The following is a 17,500-nucleotide window of genomic DNA, read 5'->3' on the forward strand; positions in this document are numbered from 1 at the left end:
ATATTGGTTTGTATTATGATCAATACAATATGTATGTCATGCTATTCTATTACCTAGAATGTTGTTAGAAATACCATGGCCCCCTGTAGAACAGGTCTAACATTTTAGCCCGTTGAGTTCTGGTATGTAATTAATTCAGGACAGCACGCCTCTGTAAATCAGCTGACTGTAAGAGATCATTCTGTTGTTCAGTGCTGGTTATGCCGGTCTTCCGCACCCAGTATTAAAACGTAAATTGCGCGAAGCTTTCACCCTGTGAAGACTACGCCGCCTTAATTGCAGTCGCCGGGACTGTGAACAGGCCCCACCCTTCGGTTCCGCCCCTCTGACCCCGCCCCTTTCTGCTTCAGACCAGTACAGTATGTGAGTAGTTGTTGGCAGTTCGACTTGTCTGTTTGTTTGTTTTTTTTTCTTTATTCTTTTGTTCGTGGAATCCTGGTGTTTTATCTGGTAAAGTTTTCTCGATTTGTCAGAAAGTAGACATGTTATCAATATATTTTAGAAGACCGTGGTGCGTCAGTGTGTTAACTGTTTTAGCTTTGTTGTTGAATGTGGGTGTAGAGAAACCGGTCTCGAGTTTTATATTTGACACACACACACACACACACACACACCCCGAGACACACACACAGAAAGAGAGATAGAGTGTGTGTGTGTGTAAGTAAATGCAGCAGCTGGTTAACTAATGCACTGAGCAGGCCAGTAACCCGTCATATTCACACGGCTAGCTAACCGCTATATTAACGTAACTGTGTTGTATTAACTACCTGTAGCGTGTTTAAAGATTTACTCTCTTCATCGGGTAAGTTTTATGAATTTTACTTCATATGGCGCTCATTTCTAAACTAGCTTGACTCTACTACAGTATCCCAAAAGCTAAAAGCTAATCGCTTGTGAGTTAGCACGTATCTGTCTTGTCCTCTGTAACTTCCTTAACAGAGGAACTTTTCATAATACACACAATCTGCTCTTTCTACATTCCACATACACACTCGGAACCAGACAGAGAAGCCAGCGGCTAACTTAAGGGACTTAATAAAATCGAAATTACATAAATTTACATAACATTTTTTATGTAAGTTATCTAGATGGATAGAATATAACTTTATTGTAATTGTTTTTGTTATTGTTTTTCAGGAATTTCTGGAATCATCTCTTTATCGTCGCAGTTTTAACAATTTAGTTTTGATAAAATGGTTAGAACCGGAGGTCTGTCCTTTTATGTTTATTCTCACATTTGCAGTTAAAATATCTTTTGTTTTCTCAAGGATTTAATCCGGGTTTGTTCTGATCCTTTTATTACAGCAATATTGAAATTGACCGTCCTAATTTCTGCCTTCATCTTGGCAGCGTTCCTGGTCTTTCATCTCTTGGAAATTAACATGGATTTCAATTTGTCACGTATGTTGGGTATGTGTACGCTCCCGGATGAGTGATTTAATAGGGTAAATACTGCATTTAGCAGAGTAGTCCCCTCCCCAATATAGGTACCTGTATGATGACAGCAGGAGTGTCAACTTGTAGATGATCATAGATCTGTATATTTCCTCTCAGAAGTGAATCTGAAGCAGGTGTAATCCCATGATGGGTGTTCCAGTCTGAAATTATAAACATCACTTACATCAAAGAGCCTTTAATGCAACAAGAATGGTTTTATTAAATAGTGACAACTAATTGAAGTTTACAAAAGTAAACTTGACTTTTTGTTGAAAATTTGGTTTTGTGCTGATTTTATGCTCCACACTCTTTACTTTCAAATGATTTTGTTTTTTACTGGCCTCATGAATTTGTTTATTTTACTTACAATTTATCTTTGTTTTCTCTCTGTAGTAAAATCTGGAGCCACGGATATGTGTAAGTATAATTGTTTATAACCACTGCTTGTGTAGTTTCTAATCCAGAAATATGGTCATTGGTTTCAGTGCTGAAATGATTAATCTTTTAATGCAAATAAGGTATTGATGCTGAATGATACTCAAAGCTTCATATACAGTAGATAGTGCAAGATTTACCTCAATCACATCAGTGTTGAATCTTTCTAACTTATATACAAGTTTATTAATCATTTTGTCTTTTAGTGTACATTATTAATAAAGAGACATGTGATGAAATAAAATGCTTTAAAGCCATATGAATTTTGTGGCTCGTCAGCCCTGATATTCTGATATGGTTCTTTTGAAAGACTAGAAACATTGTGGGTGTAATTGATGGGTGTGAGCAGGATCTAGGTGTCAGATTGCTTTTAAACTGCTGCGGGGTGTGGCGTTTGCCTTTAATTTGCTTTCTGCTGCCAGGAAATATATCCTTTTGTTTACTTTTTAAATTGAGCTTTTGAGCTTTCGTCATACAGTCACTATATGGCCACAAGTGTGTGAACCCTGACCATTACACTCATATGTGTTTTTTTTTTTTTTTTCTTCTCCAAACTGCTGCCACAAGGTTAGAAGCACACAGTTGTAAAGAATGCCTTTAGTATGGTGCTGTAGTAATATAATTTCCCTTCCCTGGAGTCAATAGGCCCAAACCTCCACTCATACGACAATGTCTCTGTGCGCAAAGTAAGCTTCATGAAGACATGGTGTTGGAATAGAGGACCTTGATTGTCCTGAACAGAGCCCTGACCTCAACCCTACTAAAAACCTTTGGGATGAACTGAAACACAGTTTTCACCCCTGCAATCCCCACTGCCAAAATCTAGTGGAAAGCCCTCCCAGAAGAGTGAAGCCTATGTTTTTACATAATTTTTGCCATATAGTAGATTGTGATTAATTAATAAATTATTTCTTTAAAATCTATCTGTAATCCCTGCTTTAGAATTAAGGGTCATACTACACCAACAGTTAATTTGTCAAATGCCATTACAAATTAAATATGTTTATTCATATCTATTTTAAATATCGATTTAAAATGAACCGCGACCCTGAATAAGAGATAAAGCGGTATAGAAGATGGGTGAGTGAGATTTAAAAAGAAGACACTTAATCATAATAATTTTTCCTTAGCTACAAAGCCAACTCGTTTCAAATGTGGCTTGTATAAGCCCTGTCCTGAAGACCATTTCGCCTTCAAAATGGCAAGTGGAGCTGCAAGTATTGTTGGGCCCAAAATCTGTCTAGAGGATGAGACGTAAGTATATTCATCCCACCATGGGTATAAGAAACCATGGCTCTTTTAAGCTTCCTGTGTGTGTGTGTGTATGTGTGTTTGTGCGTGCGCGCGGGCGCGCGCCTGTGTGTGTGTGTAAGAGAGTGTGAATTCCTAGTAGTGTTATGAAATATTCTCTTTCTTCCGCTATTCTGAATTTTTCTTTAACATAATACTAAAGTTATGGTTCACCATAAGGTACTTATTAAGAAATATTTGTAAAAGATTGTTGATCAGTGTAACAGTGGCATAGCTTTCTATACACTCTATCTTTAAAATTGAACAGGTGCTTATGTAGCATGCCAATCCAGATGGACCAGCACCAAGTTTATATACCAGTCCCTAAAGTGTTTAAATTAAATTTAATCTGCAGAATCCATTTGGACTGATTATGTACAATATGCTCGAACCTTCATTAAATTTAGACTGATACTACAGTGTGTGTGGTGTCCAATCTCTCTCTCGGCACTCAGACTCCACAAACACAGACTAACTTCTAAAGCCACTGCTGAAGACCTTGTACACTGAGGGGGGAATCAACATATTCTTTTAATGTCCAGTGCAGTCCATGCCCTATCGTTGCAAAAGTACAAGACCACAAGTTGAGAGAAAGAATTGTGAGAAACTGAAACAGCCTGCGAAATAACTAAATAAATCTTAGTCTCTCTACATTAAGCTTCTTTTATACAATGGCTAAATATAGCAGCAGAAATTATCTCCGATCATGTAAGTTTAACTTCTGGGGACTAACTGTGGTTTGAAGTGCCTTAACCGGATCACCTTGAGTAGGGTGTGTGATGATTAACAATCTATTTTTAGTGTTTGGTATTTTGCTGAAATGCCCCCCTTATCGAAGAAGTGTGATCAGAAAAAAAAAAATCATGGAGATTACTTTTTAAGTTGCTTTGATGATCACATTTTAAAGTTGTATGGTAAAAAGAACAGTAAAAATGATAGGTATGTTTACTATTTTAGTCATAAAAATAAGAGTATCTCCATTCGCACAGAATGTGATGAGAACTCCACTTATAGAAAGAGGGCGGATTGGCTGAGCTCATTCAGATAGAGGGGATGATGCAAACTGCCCACTGTAAGGCTTCTGGAGACGGTCTAATAATCTGCGTTGCTTCAGGTGTTTAGGTCTAGGCTCAGCTATGTTATGTTATAAAATGTAATCAACTGTCTGAATGTAATGAATGACCAGGGTATTAGATCTATGAATTTTTATCTTCACTTGTGGCACAGAAGTATTCTAGGCCTTAAATGGTGAAAGAATGGCTCTGGAGGCTTGAGGAATTTTTTTTCCTCTTCTTACCACTTCTCATCACCTTTTCTTTCCTCACATCTGGCTTGCATAAATGTAATAACATTTACTTTAATTTGAGTTTTGCTTGGCTTTAACCAATTTTACATCTGTGTTTTTTTTCTCTTTTCAGACTGATGAGTGGAGTGAGGAACAATGTGGCAAGAGGTTTAAACATTGCCCTTGTCAATGGTATGGCTTGGTGGTGGTGAACAGTTTGGCTTATTATAGACTTGGGCTGTTTTTTTTTTACACTTGATCCCATTCAGCCCTCGAAACAGCCCGAGAGCACTTTTTTTGTGCATATTTGAACACTGCAGATGAACTCTGATCCCTCAGACATGAAATGTTCGCTTTTAGGTCTGTGCCTGGATGCAAGATAACATTTACATTTCTCAACCAAGCAATTTTTTATAGTCTGTAGCTACATGTAATACACAAAAGGATTTGTCTGCAGTTACTTTATGGTTAGGTTGTTGGTGTTTTAGAATAGGACAAATTCCTTACATCCTAGAAAATAATTCATTGTCCTATATATTGAAAAAAAAAACCCCACATTTTGTCAGTCATGGATTTGGTTTATTTTCCTTGGATTAATACTTCAGGCATCGTCTCTACATAATGTAATTGTATAATATATTTTAATGTATATGTGCAGGAAGGCTTTTTTTGTTGTTAGTTTGCTTGTTTTTTTTGTTTTTTTTTAAACTTGGCTTTTTCTGTCTGTCCCCATCATAGTAGCTTTCCCTGTTCTTTAGGTCAATGCACAGTGCTGATGATGATAAACAAAATGGTGAATCATTAAGTAATAATTAACAGTAATTGAGAAAATTTGGAAAAAATGCAACTAAATAAATAACTGAAATATAGACACTGTCATTCTGCTTTCTGTATTTAGCAGTGTGTCTGTACACACATTATTTCTGTTCACCCTATAGATTCTCTGATGCTCTCTGACCTTTTTTGCTTTGAAGTATACTACGTACATTAGCAGCCATGCTTAACGTCACCATCATACTGGCGGTAGCAAAACTGGTCTGCAAGCAGATGAGTAAAGCAAAATGGGGAGATGAGTTTTTTCTGATAAAATGCATGATAACGTTTACATTTCTCAGGCATTTTAGGTTCAGAGACCCATGATCTGTCTATAGTCCAAAAAAAGATTCACTTACAACTACTTAAAATTGAGAACTTAATAATACCCATATTACATCCTTTCGCCTTTAAACTATTAATAATGTGCTATACAAGTATTTTGGCAGTAAAATAAACAACAGGACATCATCTGTCTGCTGTAAGCCTAGAAGACAAAAGGGTGACACGAAATGTTTTTGGTGCTTTTTGCACCAAAAACATGGATTTAAAAGATGGTGTACTAACTTTTTAACATGGCTGTTTGTGAAATAACCTTGAACTCAAATTGGGGGCCCAATTTCTGATACACCAAACTTGTTTGTTATAGGAAAGACTGGAAAGCTCATCAAGACTGACTCCTTTGACATGTATAGTGGTGGTAAGCAATTGTTTCCAGTACTCATTCTCATTATGAATGTGTTACCAAACCATACTCAAATTTACATTACTGATATTCAGAGCAACTTAAACATATGTCTAATGTTGTAATAATGTTCATTATCAAACCTTAATATTGACAAACTTAGAACCTTACAACTGACAAGTCATGTCAGTTACAAGAAGTCATTACAACCCAAAACTTGATGCAAAGCGTTGATTCTAAACATAATTTGTTATGAGTTATGAGGAAATACATATGTTTGTTCACATAAACAGCATAACATATCTGAAACAGCCAAAGGGAAAAAACTTTTTCTAGACCCAGACTGAGTGGTTTTGTGTCATGTGTATCACTCTGTGCCAGAGTGGACCTTGGGCACCCAAGGTTTTCCTAGTAAAACACTGACCAAGTCATCATACTGCCTCCTTTGGCTTGCCTTCTTTCCATAGTGCCATTTTTACAAACATACAAGGTTCAGTTTAGGGTGACTCTAGGTTTCTTAATGGTCACCATTTAATAGTAACACATAATAGTACTATAATAATTGAATATTTTTTATACCGCTATAGTTATACAGTCAGTATATGGTAATATGGTAAGATTTCTGTTTTTAAATTTTGTATACTTTGTTTTTGCCATAAATTAATTCTAGATGTCAACCCACTTATCCAGTTTCTAAAGAATATTGAAGATGGAACAGTCGTCATGATGGCTACGTTTGATGATTCTTCTACAAAGTAGGGTTTTTTTATTGTTTTTGCTCATTTACAGTGACTATAAGTATTTATTTATTCACTTATATTAATAATTGGCAGACAGTTTGGAATCTGCTGCGATTAGAATACCTGAGAGTCTTGGCACCAGGCGTGGCACAGTTATTTGGGGATTTGCAAATTTGCAAAACTGTAGAGGGATTTTTGATATCTCAAATGGGTCAGCTGTGACAATGTCTTAAACTTATGCTGAAAAGTGGTTAATAACTTTGTGTGGCATCATATTGATTGACATCATAATAAGTAACATTATGGAGTGATATCCCGGACAATATTCAAAAGGATTTGCAAATTTTATTTGCAATTGCGTTTCCCATATGTGGACGCACAAAGTGTGCCATAATTCAAATGCAATTGCAGTCTTTGCATTACCATTTGCTTTTTCGCATTTGGGAACGCACACTGACTGCCAAATTTGAAATGATAAAGAAAAGTCCATTTGCATTTGCATTTCCCATGTCTTACAAGTCATGAGTCATATTTAAATAGCAAAATTAATTACCACTTTTGCTTTTTTACTTTCTCTGCGTCGCGTGTCAAGCCGACCAAAATTCAAACGCAATTGTTAATCCATTTGCAATTGCATTTCCAACACATTAGACGGAAACCTGTCAATTAGCATGAGGGGCGGGTCTATACTGTTTTTGTATGGGGCGTTGTATGGGGATTGATGTCACTCGCAGTCGCTGACCACGAGGGGGAAATTTGAGCAATGGAGGTGAAGTTGTGCTATGCGCTAAAATGCACCCCTGCCACGGATTGCACCCCCCACAAAATCTATTAAATATACATACATCACAAAAAGAAGGGAATTTTTTCCCTATACATTATGTCTTTTTTAAAATTGCTTATTTTATAATCAAATTCGTTTGGTGCAATTTGTGAATCATAAACCTATTAATTTATGTTTTAATATAATATTTCATAGAGGTTATGTAGGGGGGCAATCCATGGCAGGGAGGCATTTTAGAGCCTAACATAAAAAAAAAATTAAATAGCTTTTTCGTTATCTGGATTACACATGTAAAACCATTTGTACTATAATTCACTTTATCACTGCTAATAACTACAGCCTTTTTCTCATTTAGTTTGGTTTCATTTTTTTTTTCCCAAAAAAAAAAAATATATATATATATATACTAGATTAGATATACTAATATCAAACTGAATATTGCAAAGGGAAGGGTTGTAGTTATTAGCAAGGATAGAGTGCATTATATTTTCACATTTTCTAAATGCTAAATGTCTATAGCAAGTTATTGAATTTTGTTGATTTAATTGTGATTTTTGCAACTCATAATAGACTATACCAAAGTGCATAAATTTTCTTACATATCTTTACAATTATTAATATTATTTTAATAACAAAAAACACCCCAACTCTCATTAAACAAATTCTGTTTTATCGCCACAAGAATTGCCTGTGTAATCATTTATTTTAAAATGTACATTGAAATAATTATTAATCAATTCAACGAACAAATAAATAAACAAATAATCCATACTGTAGCCCAGTGGTTCTCAAACATTTTCTGTCATTCCCCACTTAAGGGGGTGGGCGAATTTTCAAGCCCCACTTTTCAACAAAATGATAACCAAAACGGCCAAGTTTACTATTTATTAAAAAATTAATTTCTAGACCAGTAAGATCAAATAACACCAAGTTCAAAACAGATAAAATACACGTGCATTTGTTATAACAGGCTTACTTCGTCACTTATCTAGAGTTTTCTTTCAAAGAAGTTGAGTGGCTTATTAACGTGACTGGGGTGTGTTGTCGATAAGTGTCTTCCTACTTTGTCTCATGCTGTCTGCTGCCAGCGGTTTAAGACACAAAACACACACGGGTCTCTCCTTTGCCCCCACTATCCCCACCATGAATCCAAACGCAGCATACAGTAGGCTTCATCATGTTTTCCTTTCGGCTGGATTTTTGATTAGGCTGATAGTGCTGAATCACCTGCTTTTTTGTGGTCCATGTAATAAATGAATCCATTGACGTTATTATGCTCACTACATACAGTACGCTACTGTGTTATGGTCTAAAATGCCCCGCCTGCCATGGTTTGTGCCCCCCCCCCCCCCCCACACACACACACACACGCACACATAATCTCTTTCAAATAATATATAAGAACATAAATGCATAGGTTTATGGTTCACAAATGGCAAATTATAACAAATGAATTTAATTATAAAGTAAGCAATATAAAAAAAAATTGTATAGGAGAAAAAATATATAAATTAGCCTATATATTTTTTTCCATATACAACATGTATATTTTTATATTGCTTATTTTATAATAAAAATCGTTTCCTGTAATTTTTTACCACAAACAATATTTATTTAGTGAAATTTGTGATAAATAATTTGTTATTTGTACATTGACAAACCCCTGCAAAATAAATGTGCCATAAAATAATCATTTTGGGGGATTTGTATTAATCGTCTCGACGGCTACCACGTGCCTAGGGTTAATTATAATAGTAATAATATATTTGATAATAATAAACCTTTAAATGTATGTCCTAATATAATAATTGATAGAAATTATGTAGGGGGGCCATAACACATGTATGTGTCCGCGGTAAAGTTAATTTGATATTCGCATCTCCGAATTCAATAGCTGCGTAAATAAACCCGAAAATAAGATACTCACATATATTTCCTCTCTGTATCGTCTTTAAGCTACATCCGCCTTAAATTATACATGTTTAGAAGCATAAACACCATTATTCTCTACGGCGCAACGAATGACTTAGGGATCATCGCAAAATGCCGCACACCAACAAAAAGCGTAGAACGATATTGATCTTCCATTCTGTTCAGCGCCTGAAGGATTAAAAAAGAACTTTGTTACCACACTGGAAACTAGAAATGCCAGACTAGTACTGCCTGAAAAAATACAGAAACATCAGCATACACATTGGAATGAATGAAACTACATATATAATACCGAATGTTTCCTTATATATTGTTCCTCTGCAAATAACATGCCGACGTTAAACCGTTATTGTTAGACTATGGTTCCACTTTTTCTCTGATGTTATTTTAATTTACTTGTATTAATGATCCATTTCTTTGTGTGTCATTATTTAGTTTCGAGTGTCCGATAAAGAAAATAAAGATTAAATAAATCAATTAAGAAAAGCATGAATTAGAATAGGTACTTTCCTATTATTTTCCACTAATTCCCTCCCGTTCATTGCGCCCCACCTGTCATGTCTGTATTCCCCACTAGTGGGGCGCACCCCACACTTTGAGAACCACTGCTGTAGCCTAAAAGTGTAATATGTTTGATGTCCTCCATAATCTCCATAATTTTGTGTATTCTTCTGTAAACAAATGGTTGGGTCTTGGTCATGCACTATTTAGACGGTCCTTTAGTGACTATTGATAGACTGTAAAGCTCCGGTAAGCAGCGTTTTTGACAGATTTAGCTCCAGCAGGCTGTAACAGGAGAAGATCTAGAAATATATTTATTTGTAATAGCTTCTCTGTCCATTTCAGAGTAAGAAAATATGCGGATTGTCATTTTTGTGTGTTTATTTCTTAATTAACAAATGAGATAATCTCGGTTCACCTCCATTGCTCAAATTCCCCCCTCACTAGTCCCACAGTATAGACCTGCCCCTGACGCTGATTGACAGGTTTCCGTGTAACGTGTTGGAAATGCAATTGCAAATGGATTAGTGATTGCGTTTGAATTTTGGCCGGCTTGAAGCGCGATGCAGAGAAAGTGAAAAAGCAAACGTGATAATTGATTTTGCTATTTAAATATGACAGTTTCATAACTTGTAAGACATGGGAAATGCAAATGGACTTTTCTTTTTCATTTGAAATTTGGCAGTCAGTGTGCGTTCGCGAAGGCGAAAAATTGCATTCAAATTGCATTTGAATTATGGCACACTTTGTGCGTCCACATATGGAAAACGCAATTGCAAATAAAATGTGCAATTCCTTTTGAATATTGTCCAGGATATCACTCCATATAACATCATATTGTGACATCAAATTTAGTGACATCATAGTGTGATGCTTTTTTTTCCCCAGCATCTGGGGCTTTTTGGAGATCTAAACATAAAATAATGTCATAATGGTTAAATGGTTACATTTTTGTACCTTTGGTATTCAGATTAAAACTAAAATACGTACTCAAGATTTATGTTGGAGATTTGCTTTCCGAATATAAAATTATTAATAATAGAAATAAAGTATTTTTTTTTTATAATAAAAATTAATTATGACCTACTTTTTTCTTCTTTTGAACAGACTTACTAGTGAGGCCAGAAAGTTAATATCAGCATTAGGCAGCTCCTACATTAATTCGCTTAGTTTCAGGGACAACTGGCTCTTCGTTGGAGGAAAAGGGATAAAAACAAAGAGTCCTTTTGAACAGGTGAGTTTTTCTCCATCTTGATCATTACTAAATGACAATGTGAATCAGAAATGGCATCAGATTAATTTGTCCTTTTTCATTGGTGTTGCTAAATAGGGTTGGGTACCTTTATAACCTGTATGCAATAGAACCAAATCAGAACACAGATTTTGGTGCCTCACATTCGGTGCCACTTAAATGCCTGAGCAATCGATTTAAGTGTTTGTCCTCTGGTTCTCTGAAACAGACGTGAGAAGCCTCGTCATCCTCACCACACGTGAACATTTATTTCCCGAATGAGAAAATACACTTGAATGTGGGTCCGAATGCTGTGATAATACAAATACAACTACTGTAATCTTTTTAACATCTTGTGGACATCAGCTGGCAGGCCCCAGTCAGACAAACCTAGCAAAGTTAGGAGAGGGGTTGTACAGGTCCTTCCCAAAAATTTGCATATTGTGATTAAGTTAATTCTTTTCTGTAATGTACTGATAAACATTAGACTTTCATATATTTCAGATTCATTACACACAACTGAAGTAATTCAAGCCTTTTAATTGTTTTAATATTAATGATTTTGACATACAGCTCATGAAAACCCAAAATTCCTATCTCAAAAAATTAGCATATTTCATCCGACTAATAAAAGAAAAGTGTTTTTAATACAAAAAAAGTCAACCTTCAAATAATTATGTTCAGTTATGCACAAAATACTTGGTCGGGAATCCTTTTGCAGAAATGACTGCTTCAATGGGGCGTGGCATGGAGGCAATCAGTGAGGCAAAACTGTGAGCAGGTGCCAGGTCGTGCTGAAAAATTAAATCTTCATCTCATAAAGCTTTTCAGCAGATGAAAGCATGAAGTGCTTCAAAATCTCCTGATAGCTAACTGCATTGACCCTGCCCTTGATAAAACACAGTGGACCAACACCAGCAGCTTATATGGCACCCCAGACCATCACTGACTGTGGGTACTTGACACTGGACTTCAGGCATTTTGGCATTTCCCTCTCCCCAGTCTTCCTCCAGACTCTGGCACCTTGATTTCCGAATGACATGCAAAATTTGCTTTCATTCGAAAAAAGTACTTTGGACCACTGAGCAACAGTCCAGTGCTGCTTCTCTGTAGCCCAGGTCAGGCGCTTCTGCCGCTGTTTCTGGTTCAAAAGTGGCTTGACCTGGGGAATGCGGCACCTGTAGCCCATTTCCTGCACACGCCTGTACACGGTGGCTCTGGATGTTTCTACTCCAGACTCAGTCCATTGCTTCCGCAGGTCCCCCAAGGTCTGGAATCAGTCCTTCTCCACAATCTTCCTCAGGGTCTGGTCACCTCTTCTCGTTGTGCAACGTTTTCTGCCACACTTTTTCCTTCCCACAGACTTCCCACTGAGGTGCCTTGATACAGCACTCTGGGAACAGCCTATTCGTTCAGAAATTTCTTTCTGTGTCTTATCCTCTTGCTTGAGGGTGTCAATGATGGCCTTCTGGACAGCAGTCAGGTCGGCAGTCTTACCCATGATTGCGGTTTTGAGTAATGAACCAGGCTGGGAGTTTTTAAAAGCCTCAGGAATCTTTTGCAGGTGATTAGAGTTAATTAGTTGATTCAGATGATTAGGTTAATAGCTCGTTTAGAGAACCTTTTCATGATATGCTAATTTTTTTAGATAGGAATTTTGGGTTTTCATGAGCTGTATGCCAAAATCATCAATATTAAAACAATTAAAGGTTTGAACTACTTCAATTGTGTGTAATGAATCTAAAATATATGAAAGTCTAATGTTTATCAGTACATTACAGAAAATAATGAACTTTATCACAATATGCTAATTTTTTGAGAAGGACCTGTATTTTGCCAGGCAAATATGGTCTCATTTCTGCAAAAGAACTGCTGAAATTTAAAGCTAGTTTGTAGCATACCAAGAATACCAACTACTTTACTGTTATTGGTGTTAAATTTGTTGTGTTGTATGTACACTTTAAACTAGGGCTAACACGATTCCTTGGGTAATTCGATTACAAAAAATGATCGAGGCAAAATCTTCTGCCTCTAAGTTTTTTAAATTTATTTTAAAAGCTTGCGTTATGTATTTGCGCAATTATTTGTTTGGCGTGACACAGTGCGCTTCCGGATTCAAGCCGCCAGTAAACACCGATGAAGAAGAAGCACTTACGTCACCCAAAAAAAGCGGAACGAGACGCAAACAGTTAGCTGTGTATTGATTTGATGGAGCGTTCTGTTGCGGGCTGCAAAATGGAAGGGAGCGATAGAGCGAAGAAAGCAGCAAGAGAAAACAACAGAAATTGTCAGTAAAGGCTTATGTTATTCCTGAGCTGTAGATTTAGAAACTTTTACAACTAAGAGTTAAGATGCGCAGTGTTTTTGTATAATTATTTCTTGAATGTGTGTGTGTGTGTGTGTTATGCACTAAAATGCCCCCCCCAACACACACACACACACACACACACACACACACACACATAATCTCTATCAAATACACTCAATAAAAATATAAACGCAACACCTTTGTTTCTGCTCCGATTTTTTATGAGAGGGACTTAAAGATCTAAAATTCATTCCAGATACACAATATTATTTCTCTCAAACATTGTTCACAAATCAGTCTAAATGTGTGATAGTGAGCACTTCTGCTTTGCTGAGATAATCCATCCCACCTCACAGGTGTGCCACATCAAGATGCTGATCTGACATCATGAGTAGTGCACAGGTGTACCTTATACTGCCCACAATAAAAGGCCACCCTGGAATGTGCAGTTTTGTCTCACAGCAAAATGCCACAGATGCCACAAGCATTGAGGGACCGCAATTGGCATGCTGACAGCAGGAATGTCAACCAGATCTGTTGCTCGTGCAATGAATGTTCATTTCTCCACCATAAGCCGTCTCCAAAGGCGTTTCAGAGGATATGGCAGTACATCCAACCGGCCTCACAACCGCAGACCACGTGTAACCACACCAGCCCAGGACCTCCACATCCAGCAGGAGGTGGGATGGATTATCTCAGCAAAGCAGAAGTGCTCACTATCACACATTTAGACTGATTTGTGAACAATGTTTAAGAGAAATGGTAATATTGTGTATCTGGAATGAATTTTAGATCTTTAAGTCCATCTCATGAAAAATCGGAGCAGAAACAAAGGTGTTGCGTCTATATTTTTGTTGAGTGTATATTAGGACACCATGTGCCAATTAATCTTTGTTTTATATATTTTACATTGCTGTTTAATTAAGATTTTTTTTTTTTTAATCCGATTAATGGATACATTTTTTGGTAGAATCCTCGATTAGTAAAATATTCGATAGCTGCAGCCCTACTTTAAACCTTTAAGATATTGTTTATGTTTAATATTATTTTCAATAAAAGCCTTTTTTATGTTGTCCACTTTTTTTTTTTTTGTGGCTCTTTTTATTTTGAAAGTATTGGTTCAGCCATCATTTAGACACGAGTATCTTTTTAAAAGTATTGCTTTGGCACCAGTTTTGTAAAAATTCCAAATGATACCCAACCCTGTTGCTAAAGAAAGTTAATTTGTTAATTTTGTAATGAAATGTAACTAAACTTCTTCACATATTCCTAGTACATTAAGAACAATGCTGAGACCAACAAGTATGAAGGCTGGCCAGAAGTTCTGGAAATGGAGGGATGCATTCCTCAGAAACGTGACTGATGTCCTCTGCATAACTCTTCATGGACCAAGTGATGTAGAGTTTGTGTGTGATTAGTCAATGAAAACAAAAGTTCTTCCAAAGAATTCACCGTTCACCACTATATGCAAAATATGCAGAAGGCTATTAATTTAATGAATATGCAAGCTGAACACCCGCCTACGAATTAACAGGCAAGCTGTACGATGAGAACTACAGTTATTACAGCATTTCACAGGAACTTGCAAATTTTATATAAAGATATGTATCAGTACTATATAATTAGGTATGGAGCATTACAGAGCTATAATTTTATAAATAGAGACTTTTTAGTAGAATGTTAGCATTGCACATCTAAAACTTACCGGAGGAATAAATAGGTGGAAACCAAATATTCCCAGACAGGACATGATGCAAATCAGTATAAAAATTGTACACGGTAGGATGGTTGTGCTTTGTAAATATGAGATTTTTTTTTATTTTACTTAAAAAGTGAAAAGGTTTTATACTTATGTTGTCAATGTGAAACTGGTGCAGATTGCTACTGCTGTGGACTTTTGGGTGTGTGTGTGTTTTTCATTCTTTTTTTTTTTCTTTAAAGCTTTTTTTTTCATTCTGAGATAAACTGGTTACATGTATGTTGGGCTCATGCAAATCTTTTATTCAGAATATGGGCAATCAAGCTGAAAAGTTCTGGTCATTGGCTGATCGGTTGGTGTGTTTTTAATTACAAATGTAATAAATAATTTAAAAAATAAAAACTATTTTGGAGCAGGTGCAGCGATGCATGAATCACCTCCAAAAATTACAATTCATGATTAAATTAATTTATTCATCTCTTTCTAACATATGTAATGTATGTACATCAAGCAGCCATAACATTATGACCACTGACAGTGAATAACTCTTAGTACCTCATTACATTGGCCTCAGGAAGTGAGTAGAAAAGTAAAAATTTCATACCGTAAGCAGGTGTGAAGTCCAAGGTTAAGGATTTGAGTGACTCCGACAAGGGCCGAATTTTGATGGCTAGATGACTCTATCGAAGAATCTTTTGCTCTTGTGGGCCGTTCCCAGTTTGCAGTGGTCAGAACCTATCAAAAGTATTCCATGGAAGGAAACCCATGGAACCAGTGACAAGGTCATGGGCAGCCAAGGCTCAATGATGCACATGGGATGCCCTCTGTAGTCTGATCACATGAGAGCGTTAGTCTAGCTCAAATTGTTGAAAAGGTTAATTATGGTTTTAGCAGAAAGGTGTCGGAACATACAATGCATCCTAGTTTGCTATGTATCGGGCTGGGTGCCTGCAGACTGGTTTGGATGTTTAAGCTGACTCCTATCTACTACCAATGTGACTACAATTGTCGCGTGAGCATCAAAATTTAACTGTAGAGCAATTAAGGAAGGTAGCCAGGTCTGATGACTGACATATTTTCTTTCACACCATGTGGATGGGCAGGTATGTGTGCATAGCTTGCCTGGGGAAGAGATGGTACCAGGATGCATTATGGGAAGAAGGAAAGACTGGTGGGGATAATGTAATGCTTTGGGCAGGGAAAACCTTGGGTCCTGCCATTCATGTGACAATTACTTTGACATGTTACACTTTCATGAAAACACCCTGTCATGTCAGTAGCCTCTTTCAATAGATAATGCTCCATATCACACTGTATAAATGGATAATTGATGGTTTGAATAACACAACAATGACTTGGCCTCTAAATTATCCAGATCCCAGTCCAATCGAGCATCGGATGTGTTGGACAAACAAGTCCAGGCTGTGAAGGCCCAACTCTACAACCTACAGGACTTAAAAGATTCTCTACTGACTGCTTTATGCCAGATACCACAGCAGAAGTCTTGTGGAGTCCATGCTTTTACACATCACGGCTGTTGGCATCATTAAAGACTTACTCAATATTAGCCACTGTGGTCATAATGTCATGGCTGGGGTGTGTCTACACAGTATATGTTTTTTTTTTCACCATAAAGAATCATTTTGATAACCGAAGTTTATCTTATACAGTTCCTTCTTCTAAGACATGTTTTTTTTAATGCTGTACTGCTCATAATTTAATGTTTAGGAATTGATTCTGGCTTATAGTCAAACTTTTTTGTTTTATTACCTGGTTGTTTTAATACAAGTGAATGTTAAAAGTTTAAGTTATTTTATGAACATCCGCAGCTCTGCTATTTTATTGATTTATTTATTTTTGTTGTTGCAATAAAGTTGCAGTACTGGAGGGCCACAGTACAACACAATTTATCGTTTTACCTCTTTTTTAACACATCACATTTCAGCTAGTGATGTAAAAAGAAAAAAATCCTTCAGCTTTGTGTCATTTTTTTTATTCGCAAGTTTTTAGCTTATAAATATAGCACCTAGCTACCACATTTATAAGCTACTGTTTAACCTTTTTTCTCTTCAGCAAAACCTACTGTGTAATTTGAAATAACTGGTTGCAGGAAACCCATAATGTGCCTTATTTTATTTATCCACAAAGGATCTTGTGTCCACATTATCTCTGAGCTATTGATAACACTTACATATATTCTGGTTTGATTTTGTATTATAGCTTGTTTTCCTCAGTTGCTCCAACACACGTTGCTTCACATTTTGCCATTAATTCATTGTTAATGTTTAATCTCATGTGTTCTGGAGACTTTTCACTTTCTTCTCAGTCTTAGGATTTTCATTATCTCAATTATCTCACTG

At 36.4% G+C, this 17,500-nt stretch overlaps 1 protein-coding gene across 3 annotated transcripts; it reads left to right on the forward strand.

Moving 5' to 3' along the window:
- The first annotated feature begins 324 nt into the window (after nucleotides 1-324).
- fam3c (FAM3 metabolism regulating signaling molecule C) lies at nucleotides 325-17,046 on the forward strand. Of its 3 annotated transcripts, none has more exons than XM_053480314.1 (10): nucleotides 325-450; nucleotides 1,138-1,209; nucleotides 1,306-1,410; nucleotides 1,831-1,854; nucleotides 3,003-3,126; nucleotides 4,581-4,639; nucleotides 5,910-5,960; nucleotides 6,616-6,700; nucleotides 11,010-11,136; nucleotides 14,715-17,046. In XM_053480314.1, the coding sequence occupies exons 2-10, from the start codon at nucleotides 1,194-1,196 to the stop codon at nucleotides 14,802-14,804; spliced, it is 681 nt and encodes a 226-aa protein (XP_053336289.1). In that variant the 5' UTR covers nucleotides 325-450; nucleotides 1,138-1,193; the 3' UTR covers nucleotides 14,805-17,046. The 3 variants fall into 3 exon arrangements, with proteins under 3 accessions (XP_053336289.1, XP_053336306.1, XP_053336297.1); XM_053480331.1 differs by having other exon boundaries at nucleotides 330-363; XM_053480322.1 differs by lacking the exon at nucleotides 325-450 and adding an exon at nucleotides 489-802.
- The last annotated feature ends 454 nt before the right edge of the window (nucleotides 17,047-17,500 follow it).

This window comes from Clarias gariepinus, chromosome 2 (genome assembly GCF_024256425.1).
Source record: "Clarias gariepinus isolate MV-2021 ecotype Netherlands chromosome 2, CGAR_prim_01v2, whole genome shotgun sequence".
Classification (NCBI taxonomy): Eukaryota; Metazoa; Chordata; class Actinopteri; order Siluriformes; family Clariidae; genus Clarias; species Clarias gariepinus.